At 41.5% G+C, this 24,174-nt stretch overlaps 1 protein-coding gene across 4 annotated transcripts; it reads right to left on the reverse strand.

Moving 5' to 3' along the window:
* Nucleotides 1-20: 20 nt before the first annotated feature.
* On the reverse strand, nucleotides 21-17,708 carry rubcn (rubicon autophagy regulator). Of its 4 annotated transcripts, XM_017413496.3 has the most exons (21): nucleotides 17,255-17,705; nucleotides 15,522-15,675; nucleotides 15,182-15,265; nucleotides 13,973-14,132; nucleotides 13,730-13,836; nucleotides 13,341-13,575; nucleotides 12,226-12,636; nucleotides 10,881-10,976; nucleotides 10,583-10,698; nucleotides 10,249-10,447; nucleotides 9,881-9,988; nucleotides 9,063-9,137; nucleotides 7,427-7,487; nucleotides 7,088-7,220; nucleotides 6,835-6,980; nucleotides 6,607-6,671; nucleotides 6,097-6,335; nucleotides 4,989-5,050; nucleotides 4,759-4,912; nucleotides 4,539-4,632; nucleotides 21-2,131 (listed from the first exon to the last, which is right to left on the reverse strand). In XM_017413496.3, exons 1-21 carry the CDS (start codon nucleotides 17,290-17,292, stop codon nucleotides 1,995-1,997), a joined length of 2,874 nt encoding a protein of 957 aa, XP_017268985.1. In that variant the 5' UTR covers nucleotides 17,293-17,705; the 3' UTR covers nucleotides 21-1,994. The 4 variants fall into 4 exon arrangements, with proteins under 4 accessions (XP_017268985.1, XP_037830034.1, XP_037830032.1 ...); XM_037974106.1 differs by lacking the exon at nucleotides 9,063-9,137 and having other exon boundaries at nucleotides 17,255-17,704; XM_037974104.1 differs by lacking the exon at nucleotides 21-2,131 and having other exon boundaries at nucleotides 2,535-4,632; nucleotides 17,255-17,708.
* Nucleotides 17,709-24,174: the final 6,466 nt, after the last annotated feature.

Here is a 24,174-nt window from a genome sequence, read left to right on the forward strand (position 1 = left end):
GCACAAACAAATGTTCAAACTCAAACATTTAACAGTCTTGCCAGTCATTTATTGTCAACATAATTACAGATTCAAAGCAAATAATAAAGATAGATAATAATTAACCTTTTTAATAATAAACATTCTGTAGTGCACTTTAAACTTTATCTCTCCTCCTAATTAAAGGCAAAAAACAAATAAGCTGAGGAGGTTTTCAAGTACATCGACATTCATCCTGTATCAGTTTGTTCGCGTATCGCAGTAATTATTAATCAATAAGGAGCTTCTGGTTAACACATGAAGTTGTACTAAAGACTAAAATTAAGAAATTAACCAATCAGTGCTTTACCTGCTTTGTTCTTCCACAGCTTTTTTTTTTTTTAATACAACAAGAAAGCTGATCAGACATTTGTTTTAAAGCCTCAAAATCATCCAAAGCAACATTAAACTCTTCTCAAGAGACAAACGAGCTGCAGTAAGTAAAGTATTCATCGAACCTGGTCCAGTAGTAACCACACAAATTACATCTGAGGACTAAAAGTGCAAGAAAAGGAAGTATATCGGTTGTGGAACATGTTTCTGTCTCTCCAGACAAATGAAACCCTATAACCTCCCTGTAAGTACCACACAGAGAGGCGAGGACATCGTTTAAAAAGGTTTTAAGTCGTCGTTAGTAGAAAGTCTGTGGACCACTCTGATAGGCTGAATGAGTGAGTCTGCTGGGGGAGAAAAACAAAACAAAACAAAGAAGAAAAGATTTCAAAAAGTGACAAATTTAGCTGCAATGATGGGCTGAAACCCCTCACGATGTTGCATAACCCGGATGGCAGGGACATCCTTAAAGAAACGGGAACATTTCAAGGTGAAAGGTCAAAGTTCATGTTCTTAAAACGAACATTTAAAAGAGGATGACACCCGAGTTCCACCTACGCCTCAACCGAAACACACAGGATCAGTGCAATTAATCAGAAACTCTGTTAAGTTATGAATCAGCTTAGATCTGCGAGCACAGCAGGTGGACATGAACACACACACACACACACAAACCAAGCAGCACAAAATGGAGCGTCTGCAGTTTCATATCAAATATTTGCAACGCAGATTCTGAAGCCTCTTCCTGAAATCCAGACTTGCAAACTCAGCTTTCCTCTGACACTCTGTGACCAACGAACAAATATTTGAAAAAGTAACAAAGGCACACAGATGGGTCGAAAATAGCTTAAAAAAGGAAACATAAGTAGCAAAAGAAAAGAGAAGTACAGGATAAATATCCTTCTGAATGTTCAAATTAAAACATATTTGGCAGGTTCAGTCAAACCAACTAACTTCAACTAAACCCAAAACCCATTCAGACTTCGTAGCTGCAAATATCCTTCATGTTGACAGACGAGTTAAGTTTTTACCACGACACAGAAGTGCTGACAAGTACAACGGACAGTCTTTGACTGTTGTTAAGCTGCAAAAAGGGTAGCATTTAAAAAAACTTAAAAAGAAACTGTGCAAGGCCGCATGTTTTCTCCTTCACACACCATCAAACAGAGCAGGTCGTGCCGAAGAGGAAAGATACAGCACTGCTGGAAGTTAAGGAGGATAATGAGTTAAATTATGTTAGTTTAAAACCTAATCTTTAGAGAAATTATCTTTTTTTTTTAATGTGATCAAATCTTCTGCAAAAGAAAACTAGATTAAATAATCAGTTATATGTCAGTGCACAATTATTTATATATATATATTTAACAAAAATACAGTAATGTTTAGAAAATTTACCATTTTGTATAATAGTTACTCAATTCATAATTCAGGCAGGATGCAATAACAATCTAAAGTGCATGTATTAAAGGGGCTTTAAGAAAACGATGTCACCATATTTGTCTGAAGAAGCGATGTAGCACAAGAGCTCCATCTGGAAACCTGCAGTGGACACCATCACCCAGTCCGGAGAAGACTGGGACAGGAAGTACAATCATTGTCGTGTTGTGCTCCTCTTCTTTCCTGAGGTTGCCCTGTGGCTGACGCTAAGCACCGCCCCCCTCGTCTTCCTGCTCCTCCATGTTTTTGCGCGCCATCCTCTCTCGGCGCTCCGCCAGCCGCCGACATCGAGGACAGTCGTTCCCCGTCCGGAAGCAGCTGTGATGGTAACAGGCGTGGCACTCTGAGGGAGAGGGCAAACAGAAAAAAAATAAATAAATGAGTGGTTTTTGTTTAAGAGCACAGTGTTCCAGTTTGCCATTGCAAACCCAACAGTGGGAAACCAGTTTGACCAGTTTGCAGACAATAGGGCGTGTCGCTCAAGCAGAGCGGCCAATCAGAAGGCGGCCTGAGGTGGGAGGGAGGAGGAGGCAAGGGTATAAAAGGCACACAGGTAAGAGACAGCGACACAGGTGGAGGAGAGGAGATCTGAGACAGATCACAACCTAAACATGTCCCGACCCGTCCTGTTTACCCACAACACACTGCAAAGGGCTGCAGCCTCTGCACGACTTCATTTCATATGAACTGAACTAATTCATGAGCAAATGATGAGGACGGACTGATGAAATGAAAGGCAATGCCAATTTAAAAAAATGTGTTTATTTCATGTTCAAATGAAGATGAGTCTTAAATAAAAAGATTTAAAAACAACTACAAGGGATAAATTACAATCTTTCTCACAGACCTACATAATGACATTCATCCTTCCACAACAAATAATAAAACACAACGAAGAGACAAAACAAATTCTCCGCCGTCTGAAACCACTTGTTGAAATCGGAGATGAACAGAAGAGAAAACTAAAGTTACTAAACTTTAAAGACCTCCAGTAGTTCTGGCTGAACAAGAAATGACTCCAAACTGAAATTCACGACCAAAGCAAACTACAAAAAGATAAATATTTATGGAAGTGATGCACCTCTTCAGCAACATCACTTAGCAGCAGTTTTTCCTGTGGCGACAAGCAGCAGCAGCACAGAGACAAAAGAACCAGGAAGTTCCACCGCCATCAGAAGCAAAACCAAGAGATCGACCACCACCAGCTGTGCAACGTTACGTGTCAACAACAACACCGAAGGATTACCAGGAAGTCAAAGTGTGAAAGTGTCTGACACCACAAAGTGATGAATACAAACCACTGAAAGACCAAAACTCCGAATCTAAGATTACAGTTTTAATACTTCGATTCTTGTGTGGAGCGAACAAAGTGAAAGGTAAGAAGCTGAAGTTTGGACAGGAAGGTTCAAACAGTGAGGCTTCTTTCCCAGTTTGTGCTCAAACCTCCTGCAGGTAGCAGCCTTACATTCAAGTCAAAGAAAGAGTAAAATATTCAGTTATTAGCAAAACTATTTTCAAATGTTACAAATAACTATGAAGTACAGTTAAAACTGTTAGAGATCTAATGTACTTGGAAATCTCCAGACAACAAACAACTAAAACAAGTAGGAGTTTTTAAAGAAAGCCTTTTTTGTGTCTTAAAGGGCAGAAAATGTGTAAATGTTCTGAGATTGAATCTCATTTCTGGTGTTGGGAAACGGTCTTGTTTGCTTTTTCTCAGCTCTGCTTTTCCTCCTCATTTCTGTCATCATTCCCTCCTCTAGTCCCCCCGTCCTCCCCTCTTCCCTCCCTCATCTTCCTGCCTCTGCTTACTCTCCTGGCTTTGCGGGTTTTGCTACTTCTCCAGTTAGGTCGTGCTGCGTCCGCTGGGTCCGCTTGGCCCTCCTCGGTTTTCGTCCCACTTTTCTCCTTGTTTTCGCTGCCGTGTCCGCCCTTCTCTCCGCTGCTTCTCTCTCTGGAGAAAACGGCCCTCAGCTGATGGGGTCTTAGTAATGCCACGGCTGTCGGTCTTTCCCTTTCAGCCTCTGTCTGAGCTTTCTGTCCCTCCTCTGTTCCGTCTTCTTTCTTCAGTGACCTTTTGATAAATTCTTCATTTCCACCTTCCTCTTTCGGTTCCGTTTCCCTTTCATTCTTGTTTTCTAGTTGTGAGAGTCTCCTGACTCGACTTGCTAACACTAACACCATCCTAAGTCCTTTCCCCTCCTGTCCTACTTCGTTTAAACTCTCCCGGCTGCTGCAGATTTCATTGTCGCTACTTCTACTACTTCTTCTGTCTTGTTTTGTGACGTTTTTCTTTAATCTGTCTATTTTCAGAAGGTTTAATAAACTGACATTTTCCCTCTTTGCATGTTCGTCTGTATTTCCCGTGCGAGTATCCTTCTCCTTGTTGGGCACATCTTGCTCCTCTCCCCCCTCTTCTCGTTGCATCTTTTCCTCCCGCTCCGACTCGGAGCTCCCTGCCACCTCCTGTTCTTCCTCATTAACTGGAATACCGGGAACTGCAATAGGCCTCCCAGACGTTTGAAACCCTCCCCCTCTATCTGGCCTCAGATCATCTGAGTCCCTCCACTCTTCCTCCCCCGTTTCCTCCTCCTGATCTGATCCGAGCTGGACGTCCTCCTCCCCACCCTCCCCTTCCCTCCTGTCCCTTTGGAGGGCCTTTGCCAGCCTACGAGGGTTGGGGATCTTCCAGTCTTTCCAGTTAAGTGGAAAAGAAATGCGGGAGGCGGGGTCTCTTGTTGAGGGCTCACCTTCGCAGCGCTGACACTTGCTCAGCTGGAAGGGGAAGATGATGTCTTTGTCGTTGCCGCAGAACTCGCACACAAAGCCCTTCGCTTGGCACAGCTGAGGGGGAAACAGAAATTAAAAAGAAAAAAAAAATGTTAGCAAGGTTTCAGAAATGAAGCCCACTTGATGCCTTGTTTTATTTGGAATAATAAAAGCCACAGAAAACAACCCTTGGACTCTTACCACACACTTAGCCACGTGCACGGTGCCGAGCTTCAGCAGCTCTTTCATTCGGGAGGCCAGTTCTCCGTTGCGTACGGCAGTGAGATCGTTGAGAGAGAAGAGGTGCAGGTCCTCGGTCAGGTGGCCCGGCAGGCCGTCAAACTGCTCGAGCACCCTGAAGGACAAAAGTCACAGGAGTCAGAGGAGCACAGGAGCATTACGTTACCGATGAAGATAAAGTGAGAGCTTACTCTTTAGAGAAGCGACAGGTCTTGAATAAGTTTTTCATGTGGAACAGCTGCACCCTCAAAACCTAAAGAACAAATTTAAAACAGTTTTGTTACTTCAGTGAAGCAAATCTTTTCAGATTCAGCATCCGCTCAGAGAAGATAAAAACAAAGCAAGAACAGAAACCCTAACTCGCCCTTTTAAGTATAAATTCAGGCTACTCCGTTTTGAAAGAGTATTTCCAACATCGTCAGACAAACTGCCTACGTGACAAAAACATTTTAATAAAAAACAGACTTACTGGAGCCTGCTTTGACCTCTTTATGTCCTCCGCACTAAACTGATGGTGACATGATGGTTTTCATCTTGTGATTAAACCAAATTAATAATTCTGTGTTGACTTTATCTCAACATATTCCAGTTAATATTTACAACAGTATATATAACCTTTAATCCCCGATTATACAGCCTGGTGTACGGGGGATGGTTAATTGCCCCGCAAAGTTGATGCTCCTCAAATAGCTGGTCCTAAAGCATCAACATGTAACATGTATGTAAAGGCAAAGAAAGGAAACATTTAGGAAACAGATGTTGTGGTCACTCCTGAGTCAGTAAAAACATTACGACTACTTGAAAGCACACAGCAACCACAGCATAACAAGGGAGGCTTCGTTGTGGCGTTTCAGCAAATTCTTTTGGGAGAAAAGGCTAAAAATAAATCATCTCTGAAAATTCATCCTCATAATAAACTGGACTTCTGAACACATTGTCAAATTAATTAGTTAACTTTATGTCTAAAACTCGACTCCTAAAAGGAACTTTCAGGCAGACTGCTGGGTGATCCTCCACAGGAACATTAAAACTGAAAAGTGTTTTTATGTTATGAATGTCTCCATTCATTTCTTTTTTTCCACCCACCCAAACAGCAACAAGTCACAAGTTTGAGTTTGGGGTACTTTATGTTCATCACAACACTATGGTTTTTGTGCACTGCAGGCAGTTTGTTGTCAACTTAAAGCCGGTCTTTGGAAACATCAACCTCTGATACTTGGAACTGCGATATTTTCTCACTGTAAAAACAACAACAACAAAACATGTTGCCAACCATTTCTCGCTGCCCTCTGAACTCACCCTAACCGACTCCAGGGCCTTGACCTTCTTGTACAAGCAGCTGTTGATGTCACTGGGGTTGAAAAGTGGATCCCCAGCGATCTTGCTCAACAGGTCCCGGGCAAAGTTGCTGACATAGTACTTGCTGAAGTCCCACTTTCGGAGCACTCGGCCGGGAACAACGGCCTGGGCGTTTTCATGGCAACACTGGCAGAAGTATCGGCCGAGGTACTCGCAGTAACGCAGTCGCTTGATGTAGTCTGGAGGCAAGAGCAGAAACACGCAGGGGAAAACTTCAACTGTCTGAAAAGAAATCCCTCTCAGCATTTAAAGCCAAACAGAAAAGTACTCTAACCAGGGCTGAACTGTGTTTAAACTCAAGTCTCTTACAGCTGCAAGATCTAATTATAAAACTAATCAGAAACAAGAACCAAAACCGTTCAAATAAACTGTCTTTTAGTGTTTCGACTGGTTAAATGATGTTTGCTAAAAAAAACAAAAACTTTTCCACCCACTGGTTCTCAGAGATACCTGGGTCGATGCGGGTGCCACAACCAGCGCAGCGGTAGTTCTGCTTGGCCACGATTATCTTCCTCCTGAAAGGAAAACCAACACACATGGAACTCGTGTTTTAGCACATGAAAAGCAAAGACAGTGTGACTTTATGTGAACAGGCAAGACTGGCTGCAAGAATATTTTTCTTACAAATGTTGATTAAAAATAAAAAGCTTCCTGAGCAAAAGAAAAACGTTCACTCACTTTGGGGCAGGATGAATGTTGAAGATGATCTGTGGTCGAGGCGGAGCCCACTCCAGGTTGCCTCGGACTCGAATCCTCAGCTTGTAGATGTCTGCGTGTTCTCCGTCATCGGGGGAGATCGGCAGAGAGTCGGGGATGGGCAGCAGCTGCAAGAAAAAATAAACAAAGTTTACATCCCATTTGAAGCAAGTTTTTCCATTTATAAAAACAACGCTGCACGTTGAGCGTTTGAGACTCAGGTGAGACGTCGCACCTTCTGAGGAGCATCTTGTTCTGGGACCAGCCAGTCGAGCTCCGAAGCTGCAGGAAGCTGCATGCCTTCAAACTGCCTGAGTAAACCCATGGCTACCGACTCGGCTGAGTTAGACTGCAGGAAGGACGTAGAGCTGAAAACAAAAAAGGTTCATAACACAAAGAAAAACACACATTAAAAAAAATACAAACGCAAAAGGAGGTTTGTGGTAGAGTGATTGTTTATCTTTTACATCTAATTTGCACATTGTTCTGAAATGCATTATTCTTTGACGGGAAAAGAAAATCTAGCAAATTAAGATGGAGGAGGAGGATAAAAGATGAAGCAAAACTTCCTTACATGGACTCCGAGCTGAGAAAAGATCTGCCGCTGGAGCTCACACTGCGCTTTATGTCTGCATCTAAAGACAGTCACACAAAAAAGGAAATTTATATCAGGCGGAGAAGCGGGTTTGTTTTGTTTTGCTATTTTCAGAATTGAAAGGATCGTGCAGAAGACTAGCAGACAATGATACTTCAGTTTCCCTCCACGGGTTTAAAAGCTACAGCAGAGCAACATTCAACACTGATACACAACGTTATCTCAAAGAAATATGTTGGAAAAGTATTTATTTCAAAACATGCAAGGCACTAAAAATATTCTCCTTACATATAACTACAGAACATGTGCAAGTAGCATGCAATGAAAGTCTTAGTTTTGGGGGTTTTTAAGATTCGGATCAGAACAGGTTTTGGCAGAACAGGAGACGACCTGCAGCGTTTCTGCATCACAGGATCAACACTCCTGATTCAGAGCCACTCGGGGTTACGACACGTTTTCTGGGCAATTTGGCAACAACACTGAGCTTTACATGGAGAAGTAGTTTTTACTGGTATCATTATCCAAAAGAAAAAAAACGGGCAGTAGAAAAGATGAATATGATTCAGCTGAAGTTTGCGCTGCTTGTTTAGGCAGATTGCTGATTGCAACGTGACACAAAGTGAAAGACAACTTTAATCAATGACAGAGGAGGGAGGTGCAATTATTGCACAGTCAGGAAGTTAATAGGTTTAGTTATTAAGTTTTCTTAAAAGATCCTTTATAACTGGGCTCAGTCGTTCTAATTCTTTATTGCAAAATGCAAGAAGACGCCATGAGGTCTGTAAAACATTATCTGCCTGCTACAGTGTTTACTCTGGTCTGCAAAAAGGAACAAAAAAAGTGGAAGGATGTGTATAAGTCAACAGTCACACTTCATTTCCCTTCAACGTAAAATAATAATGAATTGGGTGGATAATGATGGAGTCGTAACATGAAGCCAGTTATCATCTCCTCCCACGAGCCTCATTAAAGCCAACAGGTTGGGGCACATCCGCCTCCCTGCACCACCAAAGCCCTGAAGCAGCGAGCAGCGAGCGCCGACACAAACAGACCAACACACACAGCTCGACTCGGGAGAGGAGGCGCTCGGCTCATCTCCAAACTAAAAAAAAAAAATAAAGCAGAAGGAGCAAGATTTGGATTTACTGGATAATTTATTATGACAATACTGTTTCAGAAGAATTATGCATCTATGTGCACAACAGTTGCTTTAACCCTAAGCACTTTTAGCTCAACAGGTAATTAAATCAACAGGTATTTAGAAGAAAATTTAAGTTTCTTTGCACAGACTGATGTTGAAATTGGCTGCTGTTTAGTCTGAGAGAAGTCTGACTAACTTTACTGTTTGCATACCGGTTCTATTTTGGTGGGAACATTTTCTTTAATGCCCAACTATCAGTCTTCTAGACACTTCTAGATTTGTACGGCATGTAGAAAACAAGCTGTAAACTTTAAATGACCGGTTATATTTTAACCAGTTAAGATAGAGAGAGATTAAAGGTTGCATTTTTCAGTTTGGAGCGGAGACGCCAGCTTCCTCTCGGAGGATTACGCACACAGTGAAGTGTCTGTGTGAAGCCGTGGAGCCTCGCCCACACGTTCAGCCAGCAGATACCTGAGAAGAGGGAGGCGAGTGACAAGGAGAGGCCGTTCTGAGACACCGCCAGCAGGGACTGACCCTCACAGCCATCTGAGAGACAGAAACCGTCACCACACACGCACGCATTTCAACACGCGACTCAGCTGTGCGCCCGTTTCCCAGGCAAACACCGCCGCGCTGAGAGGGTTAGAACATATCAGATGTTATGGAAGAGAGAAATACAGCAGTTTTGTTAATCACAAATCACAGTACTGAGAATCATTTTTACATAAATGAGAACCCCCACATAAGAAAACTGCACCCCGAGTGTCGATGTAGTACATGTTCAGATACAGTGCTGCTCTGTTTTACAGGAATAAGACAGCTCGTTACAGGACAGGAGCTTTTAAAGACCAAAAGAAAGAAATGCAACCATAGAAATCCCTAACATGCTCATCACAGACATCAAAAGACTAGCTTTCTGTGAACGGAGTCCTCAGACCTTCATGTTTATTGATTATGATTAAAAAGGAGCTGATGTGGTTATGAGGTTATGATTTATGATTTAAACATAAAAATAAAAACACAACTCATTCACACAGAGAAATAGAGAAAGCCTTTATAGGCTTCTTATAACTTTTCTGATGAAATAAAGTAAAAAGGTCAGATCTTTAAGAGCAGATGGAGGAGAATGCTTATTTTTATGTAAAGTAAAGCTCTAAATAAATATTCGTATTACAGCACTGACTGGTTTAAATACAAACCCCTAACTCAATCACTTTTTCAGATGTCAACTAAGTCAACTAAAATACATTTGTGTATTTCTGTTAGACTGCATGGTTCCCTCTCTGTACCTTGCAGCACGCACTCCTCCACCTCCTCGGCCGAGCCGGAGTCAGACAGACCCTGGTACGAGTCCTGAGAGCTCCTCCTGGACCCTCCGCTGTCCGTGGAGTGGAAATCTGCACAGAAGGAAAGAGTTGGGAAAATGAATCCTTCAGAAGATACAAACTGGAAGCAAAATATCTTTAAATGTGTGTTTTATAAATGAGCTATTGTTATCATGTCTCTCCATGTCCCGCAGTTCTATTTAGAAATTAAAGTAAATCAAAAAGAGACGGGCACAGTCACCATTTAAAGATGATAAGCTGTGTCTGGATAAGCACACATGGTGTGTCTACTGTAAACAGAGAAGAAATGTAAGGTGTAAATGAAAGCTCACTGTGCTGCGAGCTGGTGCAGGGGGGCAGACGGCTGCGGCGGATCTGCTGCCTCCGCAGGCGAATCTTCTGCTTGAGCTGCTGGATCTCGGAGTCGCTGTCCCCCTCCTCCTCTCCCTCCACCTCCTGACACTGCAAGTTGTACTTCATCAGCTCGATGGCAGCGATCAGGGACTCCGAGATGCTGAAGTGAGCGTTCTCCTGCAGAACAAGAAAATGAATCACTTTACGATCCACATAAAATTATTTCCAATTTTCTTTTTTTCTCCCAACATTTTTAGGATGTTTATCGACTCTTTCCATGAAACTGGCATTTGAAGTTAATCGAGGTGCCACCTTTTCGAGGTCAGCACAGCTGCCGAAGTCCTGCTCTGACAGGTAGCTGATGAGGCTCTGCCCCTTTGACGGCTTCCTGAACATCCCATCAGGGACGCCGCTGTTCTGAGACCCATCTAAAGCAATGGAAACACACACACACACACACACACACACACACCATCCAATCAACACATAAAACAGACCAATGTTTGGCTTTTGAACACAGGCGTTGCCATGTTTAATTTCCCCCGCCCAGTGTTTGTGACAAAGCCTGGATGGTGTAATAATATGTATTTAAACTCGTCAGTAAACTTACAGGACTCCATGTAAAGAGAACTGGGAGTGCTGGAGTCGCTGTGCTGAGGTGAGAAAGGACTGTAGTCCGTCATACTGCTGTCTTCATTCGTTGATTCTGAGAAATACACACATTAAATGTAAAAACTAAAGACTAAAAACAACAGCATAACCAAACTTTGTACCAATTGTTTAACCTGAATGGAAACTGCTGAAGTAAAGCTTTAATTTTCTCATCTTTGAGTCAAATAATCCATAAAAATGCTTTGTTTTCCTACATGCAAATAGAAAAATATGATAGCTCAGATTTAATCATATTACTGAATAACAAATAATAAATGTATTCATTAAAATGTGTTATCATTTGTTCATTTGTTTTACTTTCCCAAACTAGTAGCTTAGTGTTTCCTTTTACTTCTGAAAGTTTCCAATCGTTGACAACTTCCTTATTTTTATCTGCTGTACATGCAAAAATAAAAAATAAAGTGTAACAAGAGCACTTGAATGCTCAATGATGCTTTCAATGAAATGCTCTGAGAGGAAATAAAAAATTTAAAAAAAAGGTGTGCATGAGAAAAATAAATAAATGGCACATACTCATGTATGTTTGACCCACTTGCAATGTGCAGTCCAAATAAAATACAAATCTTAGGGATCAAATGATGAGCAGAAACACAAGACTGGGAATGAGAAGGATCAAGTCCATCGTCATGCAGAGGAAACTAAAGAAAGTGAGGGTGGGAGCGAGTGATGGGAGTACAGTGAACCTGCACTGCCAACCTGCAACCGGATCCTCTATTATTATGGTGATTTTTCTGTGGCCCCCTCCTTTGCACAAAGAGTCAACAAGAGAAAAGGGAAATAGAGCAGAGGGAGAGTTGAACCCGAGCTGTAAGGAGAACTCAAATCTGAGCAGAAAGAGAGAATGTTACGCTGGCAAATCTTAAAACCATCAGACAAGATTAGATAAGAAACAGAGTTTGGTCTTACACAACTTAGAGTTAATAATAAATATGGGATCAATTTAAAAGAGCCCTGAGGAAGAGGTGTAACATTAACCAACCCCCTTCAGTGATTACTGATATCTGAACACTTTCATTTGTCTGTAGATGAACTTTTATTACATATTAATGTCAAACAAAACCTTCTCTTTTATCTTTATTCATCATATCAAAGAAATATGGATTGAGACTTTTAAGGCGCTCTGAGGTGTTTACATTTGAATGTTAATATTTTTATCTTTAACTGAAACTGGGCGATGCAAGTAAAGACACGTTGCTGTGTAGTGTTGTTCCTTTCAGATGGGGCAAAAAAAACTTTCACATAATATTTATTATAATCCAAAAACTATCTCCCGTCTTACTCACCATCCCTGAGTTTCTGATTGATCCCCGTGTCTGAAAAGGAGCGGGTGTGCCCTCGGGCCCCCCGGCCCGGCCCCCTTTGACCCTCTGAAAAAGATGAGCGCCGTGGCGGGGTCTGAGCCTTGGAGCTCCGCTGCAGCTCCTTGGTCTCATCCTGCCCGCTGCTGTGGGTGGAGCTTCGGGAGCCACGGCGGTTGCGTTGCCCCAGGTTACCGATAGCCAGATACTCGGGACCGTCGTCAGAGTCGCCGTCGCAACAGTCCGCAGCCTCGGGCTGGAGGGAGGAGGGCGAGGGAGACTCCGCCAGGGGGGCAGCAGGGACGGCGGCTGACCAAGGGGGACCTCGCTCAATCTCCCCCGACCTGGACACAAACACCCAGGGGGGTTCATGGCTGCTGGCGGGAGAGGTAGTGTCTGCAACACAACACAAAGAAGAGTTTTACAAACACATAAAAAAAGAAGGAAGTGGTGCATCTGCAAGTCAAGTTTTGTATTTTTCTAGCTGAGGCTCTGAGTATGAAGGTGGCTAAACTGAAACCTATTTTGACCAAACTAACCTGAAATTAAAATTATAAAAAAAAAAACTCCAATTATTGTTAGAGAAAACAAAAAGAGCTCTGCTTGTGACCAGGACTGTGAGGTTTGTGTTTAGGCTGCATCAACACATCCCCGAACAACAGATCTTGTCCACAAACAGTCGGTCCTCTGTGTGGTAAAATCGCTCAGTCAGTCGAGTCACACACAAAAAGTCACGTATTCACAGCCACAAGACCAAAACTCGGACGTAAGAAAAGCGTGACCACCTTGTTCAGTAAACCCTGAAACATTTTGCTGCATCACAGAAAAACAATCTAATGTTACACAGAACTGCATGCTGAGAGAAAACTCTTTATGAGGAATGAGCTGCAAACCATCGGAGATGTTTCAGATTTGATTAAAGTTGGGCCAAAGTGGGAAAAGATGATAATCTCTTTCTGCAAAAACCATCAATTTATCACAGTTGTCACTTAGAGAACTTCTAATATGACACATGTTGCTTTGAGAATCAGTCTGAATCAGGAAAAAAAAGTACAAATAACAAAAGAAAATTAAATAAACAGAAAGGATTTTCAACCTACACTTGTTACTGATGCTTTCCTCAGCCAGGTGATGGGTCCTGGCTGCTGTAGTGTCTGTAGGTTTGTGGTTCCTGACGATCGCATCTCGCAGAGAGCAGTTGGAGGTGGTGAGTCTGCGGTTCAGGGAGTCTCCTCCGGGGGCCGTGTCAGCCTTCCTCCAGGTTCCATCGGACCCCGGCAGAACGCACAGGCTCTGGCTCTTCAACAGACCCAGCGAGCCCTTCAGAGGGGACAGCTGGAGGGGCAAAAGAGCGCCGTGAAGAACCAACTACATTTTCTCTGACTATATTTCACCGTCTAAAGCAATAAATACTTTCATTTTATCACCACGGTTGACATTTTCAAAACACAAACGTTCGGATGAACACACAAAAGTATGGAAAACCCACCCCCACTGTGTCCACTTGGGCCAGCAGTTTGGGGTTATTCTGCTCCACGGCTTCCAGACACTGGAACATGGCGGTCACATGAGGCTCGCTCAGCAGGAAGGAATCATCTGGAAAACAGACACACGAGGGAAAGACTCAGAGAAAGTGAAGAGAAATGACAGGAAACAGAAACAGAAAAAGGCGGACCAGGTTTGTTTTGCACTGCCTATCATTTTCATCCTGGATTACTGAGATAATACTCACCATTATAATATTTACATGTGTTCTCTCGATGCCTGAGCAGCGGTTTGAGCTGAGCTGAGAGCTTGTGAACCTGTAAGCTATGAAGCAGCCAGCGCTCAGCCTTGTAGCTTTCCCCAGCACTCTGCATGCCGCTGCTCAGCACCGGCTCCAGGTGTCTGAACTGAGGGCGGACAGAGAGACGACACAGATGTGATAAAAGCGCTTACAAAGATTAGACAGCATCAGGGGCCTTTTGATAATTACCTGAGGATTAACAGGTAAGATGAGACTATTCAGCAGCACAAACCAAAAAGGACAGAAAGGAACTCGGCCCCCCCTCACAAAGGTCATCATGTGATCCTTACATCACAGTTACATAAGAGCTGAGCGAGCTCTAACTACAGCCTGTCAGCACAGCAACCAAGATCAGGATAATTAGAGCCCAGCAACTCTTAGAGCTTTTGTTGCAGGAAAATCCGACTAAATCTTGATGGGGGATTGTGTCTGAAGGGTGATTGTTCCCAAAGTTACACACTGTTGCCTCAGAAATAATATGCAACATAGGAAACAGCACATAAAAAGACTTTATATAAGAAGACTGGGTAAAACTGATAGATACTTCTTTTTTATCTCCCTTTTAAATCTTTTTAACTACTGTTTTTTTCTCTTTTTAACAAATATATTATCCAGTAGTTCAATAACTTTTACTCAGCAGCAGTCTGTCTTCCTTAAACAAATGCTTCATCTCAACAACAAACTGAAACATACTGTCATCTCTGCAGCCTGAATTTTACACTGTCAAGACCATTCATCACTTCAAAAAGGAAAACCAGACACAGAAATGATCAAATTAAGAGTGAGAAAAGTGCACGTCTCTTGCAGACTGTAAATAATGTGCCACAGAACTAAAACAGGCCAGCCTGCATATCTAATTTCATGTTTACAGTAAAAAGAACGTTTCCCTCCCCAGATCCTCGTGCCACGCTGTCCTGCATGTCTGAGATGCTTCATCGCTTCAACACAGCTGGTTTAAAATGATCTTTCATTAACAGGCTTCTGCTAACGTTGGTGGCGACCTGCTGAGGTAATTCACTCCTTTGAGTCATGCGGGACGGAGCAGGGAAGCATCCAAGACTCGCAGAACAGCGCGTGGTTCAGATACAGGCTGCTCTGAAATACTCCAGACAAGAGCGAGGAAAATTAACCATCTTCCTTTGCAGCTGACTGTACCTTTTCAACATGTGAGGCGAGGTTGGGGTCGATGTATCGAACACACCACACAAATGGCCAGTAGTCACGCTGCTTGTAGTACACCTGCAACACAAAGCCAGCTGGTTGGACGCCCATTAAAAACCAACGACAGTAATGTTTTTACAGACAACAAGTGATTATTTAAAACTTAGACCATAAGAATGTCATATTAAAGTTTATTAAGTGTAGAATATGAGATCATCTTTGACCATATGCATGTAAAAACAGATGTGTTTGTAACCTTTTTATGAAACGTGGTGCAAATTAACTCAGTTCAGATGTTCACCAGTAACAGACCAGACAGGCCGTACGCGTTTACCTGCTCGTTCTTCAGTCCATGGCTGAGGATGTTGTTCATGTCCTTGTGGAGCCGCTGCAAGCCGCCATAACGCGACCACACGTTGGGGTTGTTGGTGGACAAAAGACCCTCCACTGTGGTCTTCAGGCTGGACAGCAGCTTCCAGTGCTCCCTCCTGAACGCAAACAGGAAGGCGAGGAGGAGAAACAATGAGTAAGAAAGTAAAAAAAACATAACATTTAAAAATGCTTTTGTCAGCAGTGCGGTGGCGTGAATCAAAACACATCTGCCAGTGACACTGAAAAATGTCCTCTTCAGCAATTTCCCAACCAGTAATGCTGACTATCAAAGAAAGATGCATCACTGCATCCGAACATATGAATGAACATCCTGCCCCACGCTTTATATAAATAAAATGATTACAGATGAGGCCGAAGCAGCTCCTTGGTGAAACAAAACCTATTAGGTTTGACAATGCGTCACATTTATCTCGTTTTGTACAACTTTTAAATACAGATGAAGCCTTGGACAATCAGAAACTGTTAAGGATGTTCTTTTCACTGGCTCTGATGACAAAAGGAGACGTTCCTTAACTTTAGGGAACGGCTTGATGCCCTAGAAGTGTCAGATATGAAACAAAATAAGTCACATCCCATCAGAACTGCAAAGTGATAACTTAGTTTCTTCTTTTACCCTCTCAGAACAGAGGTCAAACTAAAAGAAACTTGTTGCAAAACTACGAGAGGAAAGAAAGAAAAAAATCTGCTGATGCCATCTGTTTGCAGGACATCTTCTCTTTAACCCATTAGCACCTGATATGCACCTTGATCTTTTCTTTTAATTAGGCTGACATCTTTTCCCACGAGTTTGAGTTTGGCATTTCACACAGGTAGTGAATGTGCACAAGGGCACATGTATGAATCAGCTGTGAGTGAGCCACTAATCAAACCCCATCATGTATTTGGTTTCAAGTTAGATAACATTCTTCACATTCTGCAGAGCATGATGCATTTAGGCAACAACGGCTCTCTCAGAAACACATTTGTATTGTTTCATTTGTATTGTTATTTTTTTAAAATGTGCAAACATTAGATCCTCTGAAACCTCAAGGAAGATTTGTCATCACTTTGGTTTCTCCTAAACTTCAATTATGAAGCTAGAATTTGCTCATATTTAATCATTAACCTCTCAGACATTTCCTGCTCACAGTTCAAACAAAACAAGTCATAAACGTCAGTGTGTTGTTACATTGCCATAAATTATGTTGTGGATATTTGGTTGTGCAAACAACAACAGCAACAAAAAAATAAATTGCAGTTTTTGTTTGTGCAACACAGAGACAGATAGGAAAACATTATTTTATTTGACAGCTAGCATTAGCTGCTAGCACGACCTGAGGGAAAATGTTAGCAATCACCACCAAAAACAAAACTAATGGGAAAATATTCGCCTGGTTAGGAAAGTGTATTTCGATCAAATGCAACAAAATTTCCAATCACTATTAATAATTAAACATCTGATACAGCTTGACAAATGCAGTAATGTCATGACATGTCAAGTTTTTAGCCTTAGCTTAGCATCCCTGCTAGCAGACTAGTCCCGTTTTTTTCCTACACTTCGTGAGTTTCTTCTCCCAAACTATTACAGAGTGCTTTATTTAATCAAGGAGTGGGTTCTCGCTAATGGTCGTTTTTAGTTTTATCGTTTATCAAGCCACAGCCACTTCCAGCCCGTCCGCAGCCGCTGCCACCTACCTGAGCTCCTCAGCCTCTCCTTCCGCCGTAACCTCCATGTCCTCCGGGAGGAACCGGCTACCTAAAACAGCTGCCAGCTTTCCAGCTAACCCCCCTTCTTCAAACACTGCGACCAATTAATGTTTTTTTTTTCTTTTCTTTTCTAAAAGGCAGGGTTGCTTGGAGAAGTCACCTGGACTTCCAGTCTTCCGCCATGTTTCTGTCTGTCGGAGCCGAGAATCAAAACAGCGCAGGCCGCGCAGGCAGCCGAGCGTCAGAGAGTGGGCGGTGGACGCCGCTCTGCCCACTTTTAAACTACAACACTGCCCTGGCGATTACATAAAGCCACCGCCATTCTTCCTCCTGTGTAAACACAACCCGAATTAAACGCGTTTTACCCAGTGTCCGGTAATTAAAGTTAACCAGTAAAAACACTGAGCTTTGCTGGTTAGCTCGCTGAATAACTTCCACAGGAATCTGCTGCTGCCACCTGCTGGTCAGAAATGGTACTGCAGCTTTCCCAGCTCCACTGTTCAAATACAAACAGAAAATGTTATTTAACTAAACTTTATTTACCAAGAACAATAACAACAACAAAAAAACCTATTAAATATAATACGATGTAACTGTTGCAATGCATGTAGCCATAGGTAATTTACAGTACCAGTCATTATATTTTGTGTTTCTGCTTGTTAAAGGTAAAAACAAAGACATAAAAAAGGTTTCAAATGGTGCAATCTGAAAGACTTTGCCTAAGTAGTTTTCCACATATATTGATATGCAATTCTGAAATGCAGGCATGTACTTAATGTAAACAAAGCACTTATATCTGCATATTTTACTAAACAAATCATGCGTTTTATTTTTGGAAACGTTTTAATACAGTTCAAAGATTAAAGAGATCCTCCAAATGAAATACATTATTCACTCATCATTATAAGCACAGTTTTATTTTATTTAACTGTTTTCAGATAAACAAACATTTTGACCCTAATTTAGCTCCATACAGATGCATTTCACATTCATGTTACCCACAATAGACTTTCCTCACAGAGAACAAATAACTTTTTTTTAGCAGTAAAGCAGATTCATAACTGTAAACACAGTGAAACACTTCATTCTGCTCAGATGGACTGGGTTTAGCTCTCTGTGATTAAACGGAGTTGCTGCAAAATAAATACATTTTATAACAGCTGGCATTTTAACTGCTTAATAAAATGAGCTGCTCCTTAAAGACAGCTCCATTTTGAGCGTTCCAGTGAGCCATGACAGTGAGTAAAAACAAGGATCCTTTATGTTCCTCACTTACAAAGAAGCTATTCTGCACACTGTGAACTACACTTGTGCGTTTCCTCCTTTAACAACTATAAATGTTGACTGTTGTAAGATCTCATATGTTATTCCTTTAGTATTTAAATATGGCTCCATCAGATGGCCATTTGAAGAAATTATCATTATGTGTGTGTTTTCCTATTTTCTTTATTTCTTCTGGATTCAGATTTAATCAGATTTAATCAGTAATTCAATGTTAGTTGGAATATTGGAGTTACTTTCAGATTATGACCACATGATGGCGCCGTTCTTCTAAATTTTGCATATACAGTATATATATATATATATATATATATATATATATATATATATATATATATATATATATATATATATATATATACCCATATAAAATGAACCTGTACTGCCACTAGATGGCAGCACTAAGTCAGAGTTTCACGTTTTTCTCACTGTAAAGCTGTTGGGAGTGGTAGCAAATGACTACAGGGTGAGTAATTGTCATTGCACAAAAGCGCACGAACTCATATAAAAAAAAAATTGTCAACAGCACAAATAATTGCCAAGATGGAGTAAGACTTATTCCTCAGAATATTTGACACAAGCTTTTTTGTTAATTCTTTGGTACGCTTCACAACCACTATTCCCTGGAAATGTGTCAAACATTTACGGTGCTGTAATTTATCCTTCTGGGTTTGTTATTTAAATATTTTGCCTCTGCATAAAATAAAAAAGATACATAAAAAAGAAATTGATGTGCGTATTAGCTGTTTTACACCCCTGTATAATCAAAACAGTGATGAATGACTAATGTGTTTTATGAGTCCTGAGCATCAGGAGTCAGAACGTGTCATGACACGTCAGTAATAAAGGTATGAAGAGGGAGGAAACGTTGATTTATTATTTTCTTTTCACCCTTCATTCATGGATGTAGAATTTACTGAACGGTGGTGACGTTTAAAACACTCCCTCATTCTTACCCAACTCCAGTGTTGTGTGTGTGTGACTCACAGCTCTGAAGCGCCACTGCATGAACACACTTGATCTGTGGAAAGTATGTGAATAGGAAGAGCTGTCAGTGACGCAAAGTCTTGTTGATCCAGTTTGCAACAGTAGGGCTATTTGGAGCCTGATGTTGATCTAGGAGTTTGCCTTTTGATGCCGTCCTCAGGTACAAGGGGCCCCTCAGAGGCTGAGTGTTGATATTTAACCACGTCTGAGCGGATTCTGCAGCATATGTGGCAGCCTGAGATTGACTCAAACTGCAGAGCTGGTTGAGTTTCAGCACTTGGACTTAACCTAGTGTGCTTGACCTAATTCTGAGGCACTGTGTACACCTTACATGAGCTGATTTTTTTTTTCTTTCTGGCCTGCTGGAATAAAACTCTTCACAAACCACACCTCGGAGAGAAAGCAGAGTATATCCGAGCACAGGCAAATAGGTGTAAATACAATCTTTTTTTTTTTTTGTCTTGCTGTCTCCGGTTGATCCACGCTGACGGCTGCCTGAGGCTTTCTCTGTCGGAGGTCTCTTCCTCTCAAGAAGAACGTTTAAATGACACAAAGTGCCTGATCAGAGCGAATCACTGGGTTTTCTCTTGTGTCGAGATGTGATCTGGGATTTAAATCTATTAAACTGGAAGGAATTTAAACACAGTTTGTAAGCTCTCCTAAGTCTGGATTTTTATGTCAGACAAAGTTTCTGAGAGAGGAAACTGGATTCATATGATGGCACCTGTAAACATCCAGGATGGAATTCCAGCAAAGCTGATGTTATTTTTTGTTTGTTTGTTTTGGTTTGTTGGTTTTTCTGCAGCCAAGTGCAGATAAGTTCATGACCCTGAGGACATCTGGACGTCTCACTCCCTTCTCTTTTCATTCATACGTCAATTTAAAGTCTGCCTTTGTGCTACTTAAGGTCACGCGGACGTATTATGAGGCAAAACGTCGCTCACTCCTGACAATATGGGAGGTTTTGGTCACAACAGCAAACTGCGTAATGTGAGCAAAAAAGGCGAGAACTAAAAAGGTGGGGTTTTTTTCTGCTTATGTTCACTGTCACATAAACATGCATCTGTTTATGTGCACGTTCATGCAATATGTGCACGCAGCAGCTCTGACATGTTTCTACCTGAGATATCTCATGTTTACAGAAAACTAAATATGACAGTCAGAGGTTGACTCAGAGCGGTCCCCGGTGAACAACACAGTCGTTTTAAGATTCAAACTGTATTCATCCCTAAAGTACTGGCATGCATTTTACTAGTTTCACAAAATATAAAAATATAAGTAGTAGTGATAATTTAAAAAAAAAACTTTAAATCCAAATTAGAAAAATAGAAATTTCTGCAAACATGGAGTGTAAGAAAAGGACATTTTCTGAAGAAGCTGCAACTAAGCTGGTAAAGCGAAAAGAAGTGCAACAATAGCTAAAAGCAGCAAAACATTAGCTAAAAGCATTAAAGGGCTGCTAAAAGTTGCAAAAGGCTAGCTAAAAGTATCAAAGTGGTAGCTAAAAGTAGCAAAATGGTACAAAGTATGCAGAAGCTGTAAGACTGCAAAACAGCATAAGGACAACCAAAGTGTGAATACTGAATCAATTAAAAAGTGACAACATTGTTACAAAGTGGGCCTAATTATTGGTTGTTCAGTCGGCTGTCAGTTTGGGAGCGCTGGAGCTCATCCAGTTTGTGTCGCTTTGACGGAAAACCATAAAACCGTATCTGTGTTGTGATTAATGAACGAGCTGACTCGGAGCTGACAGACGACCGAGGATGATTTCACCTCTGCGTGCTCAGGTGTCATCTTTCTTTCTCAAGGAGCACGATGAGCTCACCCTCCTCGATGTGAGGGAAACAGAAAAAAAAACACTGCCTTTGTGGAAAAAGAAAAAAAAAAAAAGATAAACTCCTTCCAACATTCAAGCTCCGTGGAGCGTTATCAGAGACTATTCTGGGGAATTTGGAGGAGATTCAACTTCCTTGACAGTCAAAATTAGCTTGAGGCCTAATAAGGTTAGTTTCACCTGCATGTTCATGCTTCCAGTGCACAACAATAAAAACTAAATGTCCAAAAAAAAAAAACCCTCTAAAAATAGAAAGAAAATCCTCGAGCGGAAACACTGGGTGAAACAAAATGACCCGTTTGAGGAGGAAGGAACCTGCAGGTAAAACCCCAGTCTTAAAGGAAGAAGAAATGTCTGCCTCGTAAATAAAATCTGGAAATACAGAAAAGCTTAAAACCTGCCTTCGAGATCGGGAACCTGAGAGCTCAGAAAGAACAAATCCTGGTCGAGAAATAACCTCAAGGTTCCTCAAAATAGTACTGTGGGCTGATTAATGTCATCTAGAATAACTGTCTGTTCCAACAATGGGTTTTTAAGGAGCTTAGAGGCGAATAAATCTTCTTCCTTCAGAGTTAAAACAAAGACAATGAAAATTCATTCAGCCTTTAGTCTTTGAAGAGAAGCTTTAACAGCTTAAATACTTCTCATTAAAGCTGAAATCTTAAGGAGGCAGCACACTGTTGGAAGTTATCTTTAATGTTTTCATCACTAATTCTAATAAAGCTGGGATAGTTTAAATGTTGTGACAGATGGAATTATTTTATTGTTATCCATTTCTGAAAATAACTAAACCTACAGTAACATTAGTGGATGCCACTTGGACCTCATTTTGGTCAGAAAATCTCCAGTTTTGGAAGAAGGTGTTTTCCCTCAGTTTCTGTTTGCGACTCTTTTTTTAAATCTGCTGCCGTTTGTTTTTGTGGTCATGTTTGTGTGACCCGTGGCAAGCTTTCTGCTACACACTCGTGTTGACTGTTGTCGTGTCGGAAAAGAAACTGTGAAACTATAAAACTGTTGACGTGTAGTGGTTGTGGAGGAATGAGGACGTCTGACAACATTCTGATAATGAAACGGATATTTATTTCTGAGAGAACTAAAATCATCTGAACAGCACATTACAAGGACATTTTGTGTATTTTCTCCAAGGCTCAGTGATCACTTTCATACAGTACATTTGGCATGTACACGGCTTCTCCTTCAAATGGAAGAAAAACAAAGTGGAAAGCAAACAACAAAAAAAATAGGTCTGATTGTACAATTAATAAGCAGTTTGGTTTGGTTCTAAGCCACAGAGAAAGACACCGAACGGCCTGCCGACTGCAGGCCGCGGCACAGGAGGCACAGAGACGTGACACAGACAGGACATCCCATAATATGCCCAGACACAATCCACTGCAGCGTTTAGGAGTGAAATGTTGAATAGATCAGATTTAACAGCATTCACATGAGAACAATAACGATGGCTCCTTTTGTGACTTCGTTTTTTTTTTTCTCTTTCCTCTCCTCCCTCGGTCTCTTAACAAAATACATTTCCTTTTCCCGCCCCTTCTCTCCTCCACGCCTACCGCGTCAAACACTTCCTCCGCCCCGCTCCGACAATCATTCACAGCCTGATAGAACAAAAAAAAAATAATGAAAGAGTGCTGGTTTAAAAAACCATGAGGTAAGACAGTGGTCTGATTAGAGATCATGCAGAAACATGCAAAAACAAAAAACAGACGGGGAAGGAGAGTAGAAAACATGTGCATTTAAAAAGAAAAAAAAAATAAGGACTTAAATCTTTTAGTCTTTGGTTATAAAGTAAGTTGAAGACTTTTCACAGCTTTTCATCTCTCCCCCCCTCTTAAACCAAACCCCCAAAATTCATTTCTATTTTTGGACAAAGTAAACCTAGAAAAAGTAAATTAATAATTTTCTTTATTGAAACATCCCATCACATATTTCACTCTCCTGTACAAACCCTCCACGCTCTTTAATACTTTACAAAATATACATTCAACCTGGATTTCACTGAATGAAAGCTCAGCTTTAGTGTTAGCACTAGTTCTAACTTATTATTGCCTACTTTTTGAGATCTATATGTTGCCAAAAGAAAAAAAAAAAAACTATCAAATTGAAACCTGACAATTTAAAAAATACCAAAAAAACCAAAGAGAAAGTTGTCATTTGTTTTTTTTTTTCTTTCTTTGCCTTTAATATGTAACTCCATGACACTGTTCATTTACATTATGAAAATAGCAGCCCTGAAATAAATAAATGAAAATACTTAAAACTGAACTAATGAGAATTTATTCGGATTCATGTCAAAGTACGGTGGCTTTGAGAAAACGACACAAGCTCGCGATGCAGCATTTAAACAAGCCGAGGCTCTCGACTCGCCCCCACTTCCTTCCTCCGGTCTCCTCCAGCCCTGGAGCGATGTGTGTGTGTGTGGACACCTGGACACCTGGGAGGACAGTCCGTGGCCGATGGTTTGACGGGACCTTTGTCGCCACGATGGGTCCTGTCACAAGGTTTTAACACCGCTGGTAGTCCCGGCGAATCAAGCTGGTTGTGCTGGTGAACGCCGTCTCCTGCACACGAACGATCAGTTTTACGGTGTACGGCGACTCCTCTTCTCCTGCCCCCCACCCCCACTTTCCCCCCCTTCTTTACAGCAGCGAAACACAGGACCAGGGTAAGACTTGAAGGGTTGGTAAATGTCTTAATGTTGTGAAAGTCCTGTGACGCTGAAACTGGTTCTGCAGACCTGGGTTCAAATGGAGCGTACTGAGCAGAGCCAGGCCTTTTACTGTATGGGGGGGGG

Source organism: Kryptolebias marmoratus, linkage group LG24 (assembly GCF_001649575.2).
Source record: "Kryptolebias marmoratus isolate JLee-2015 linkage group LG24, ASM164957v2, whole genome shotgun sequence".
Classification (NCBI taxonomy): domain Eukaryota; kingdom Metazoa; phylum Chordata; class Actinopteri; order Cyprinodontiformes; family Rivulidae; genus Kryptolebias; species Kryptolebias marmoratus.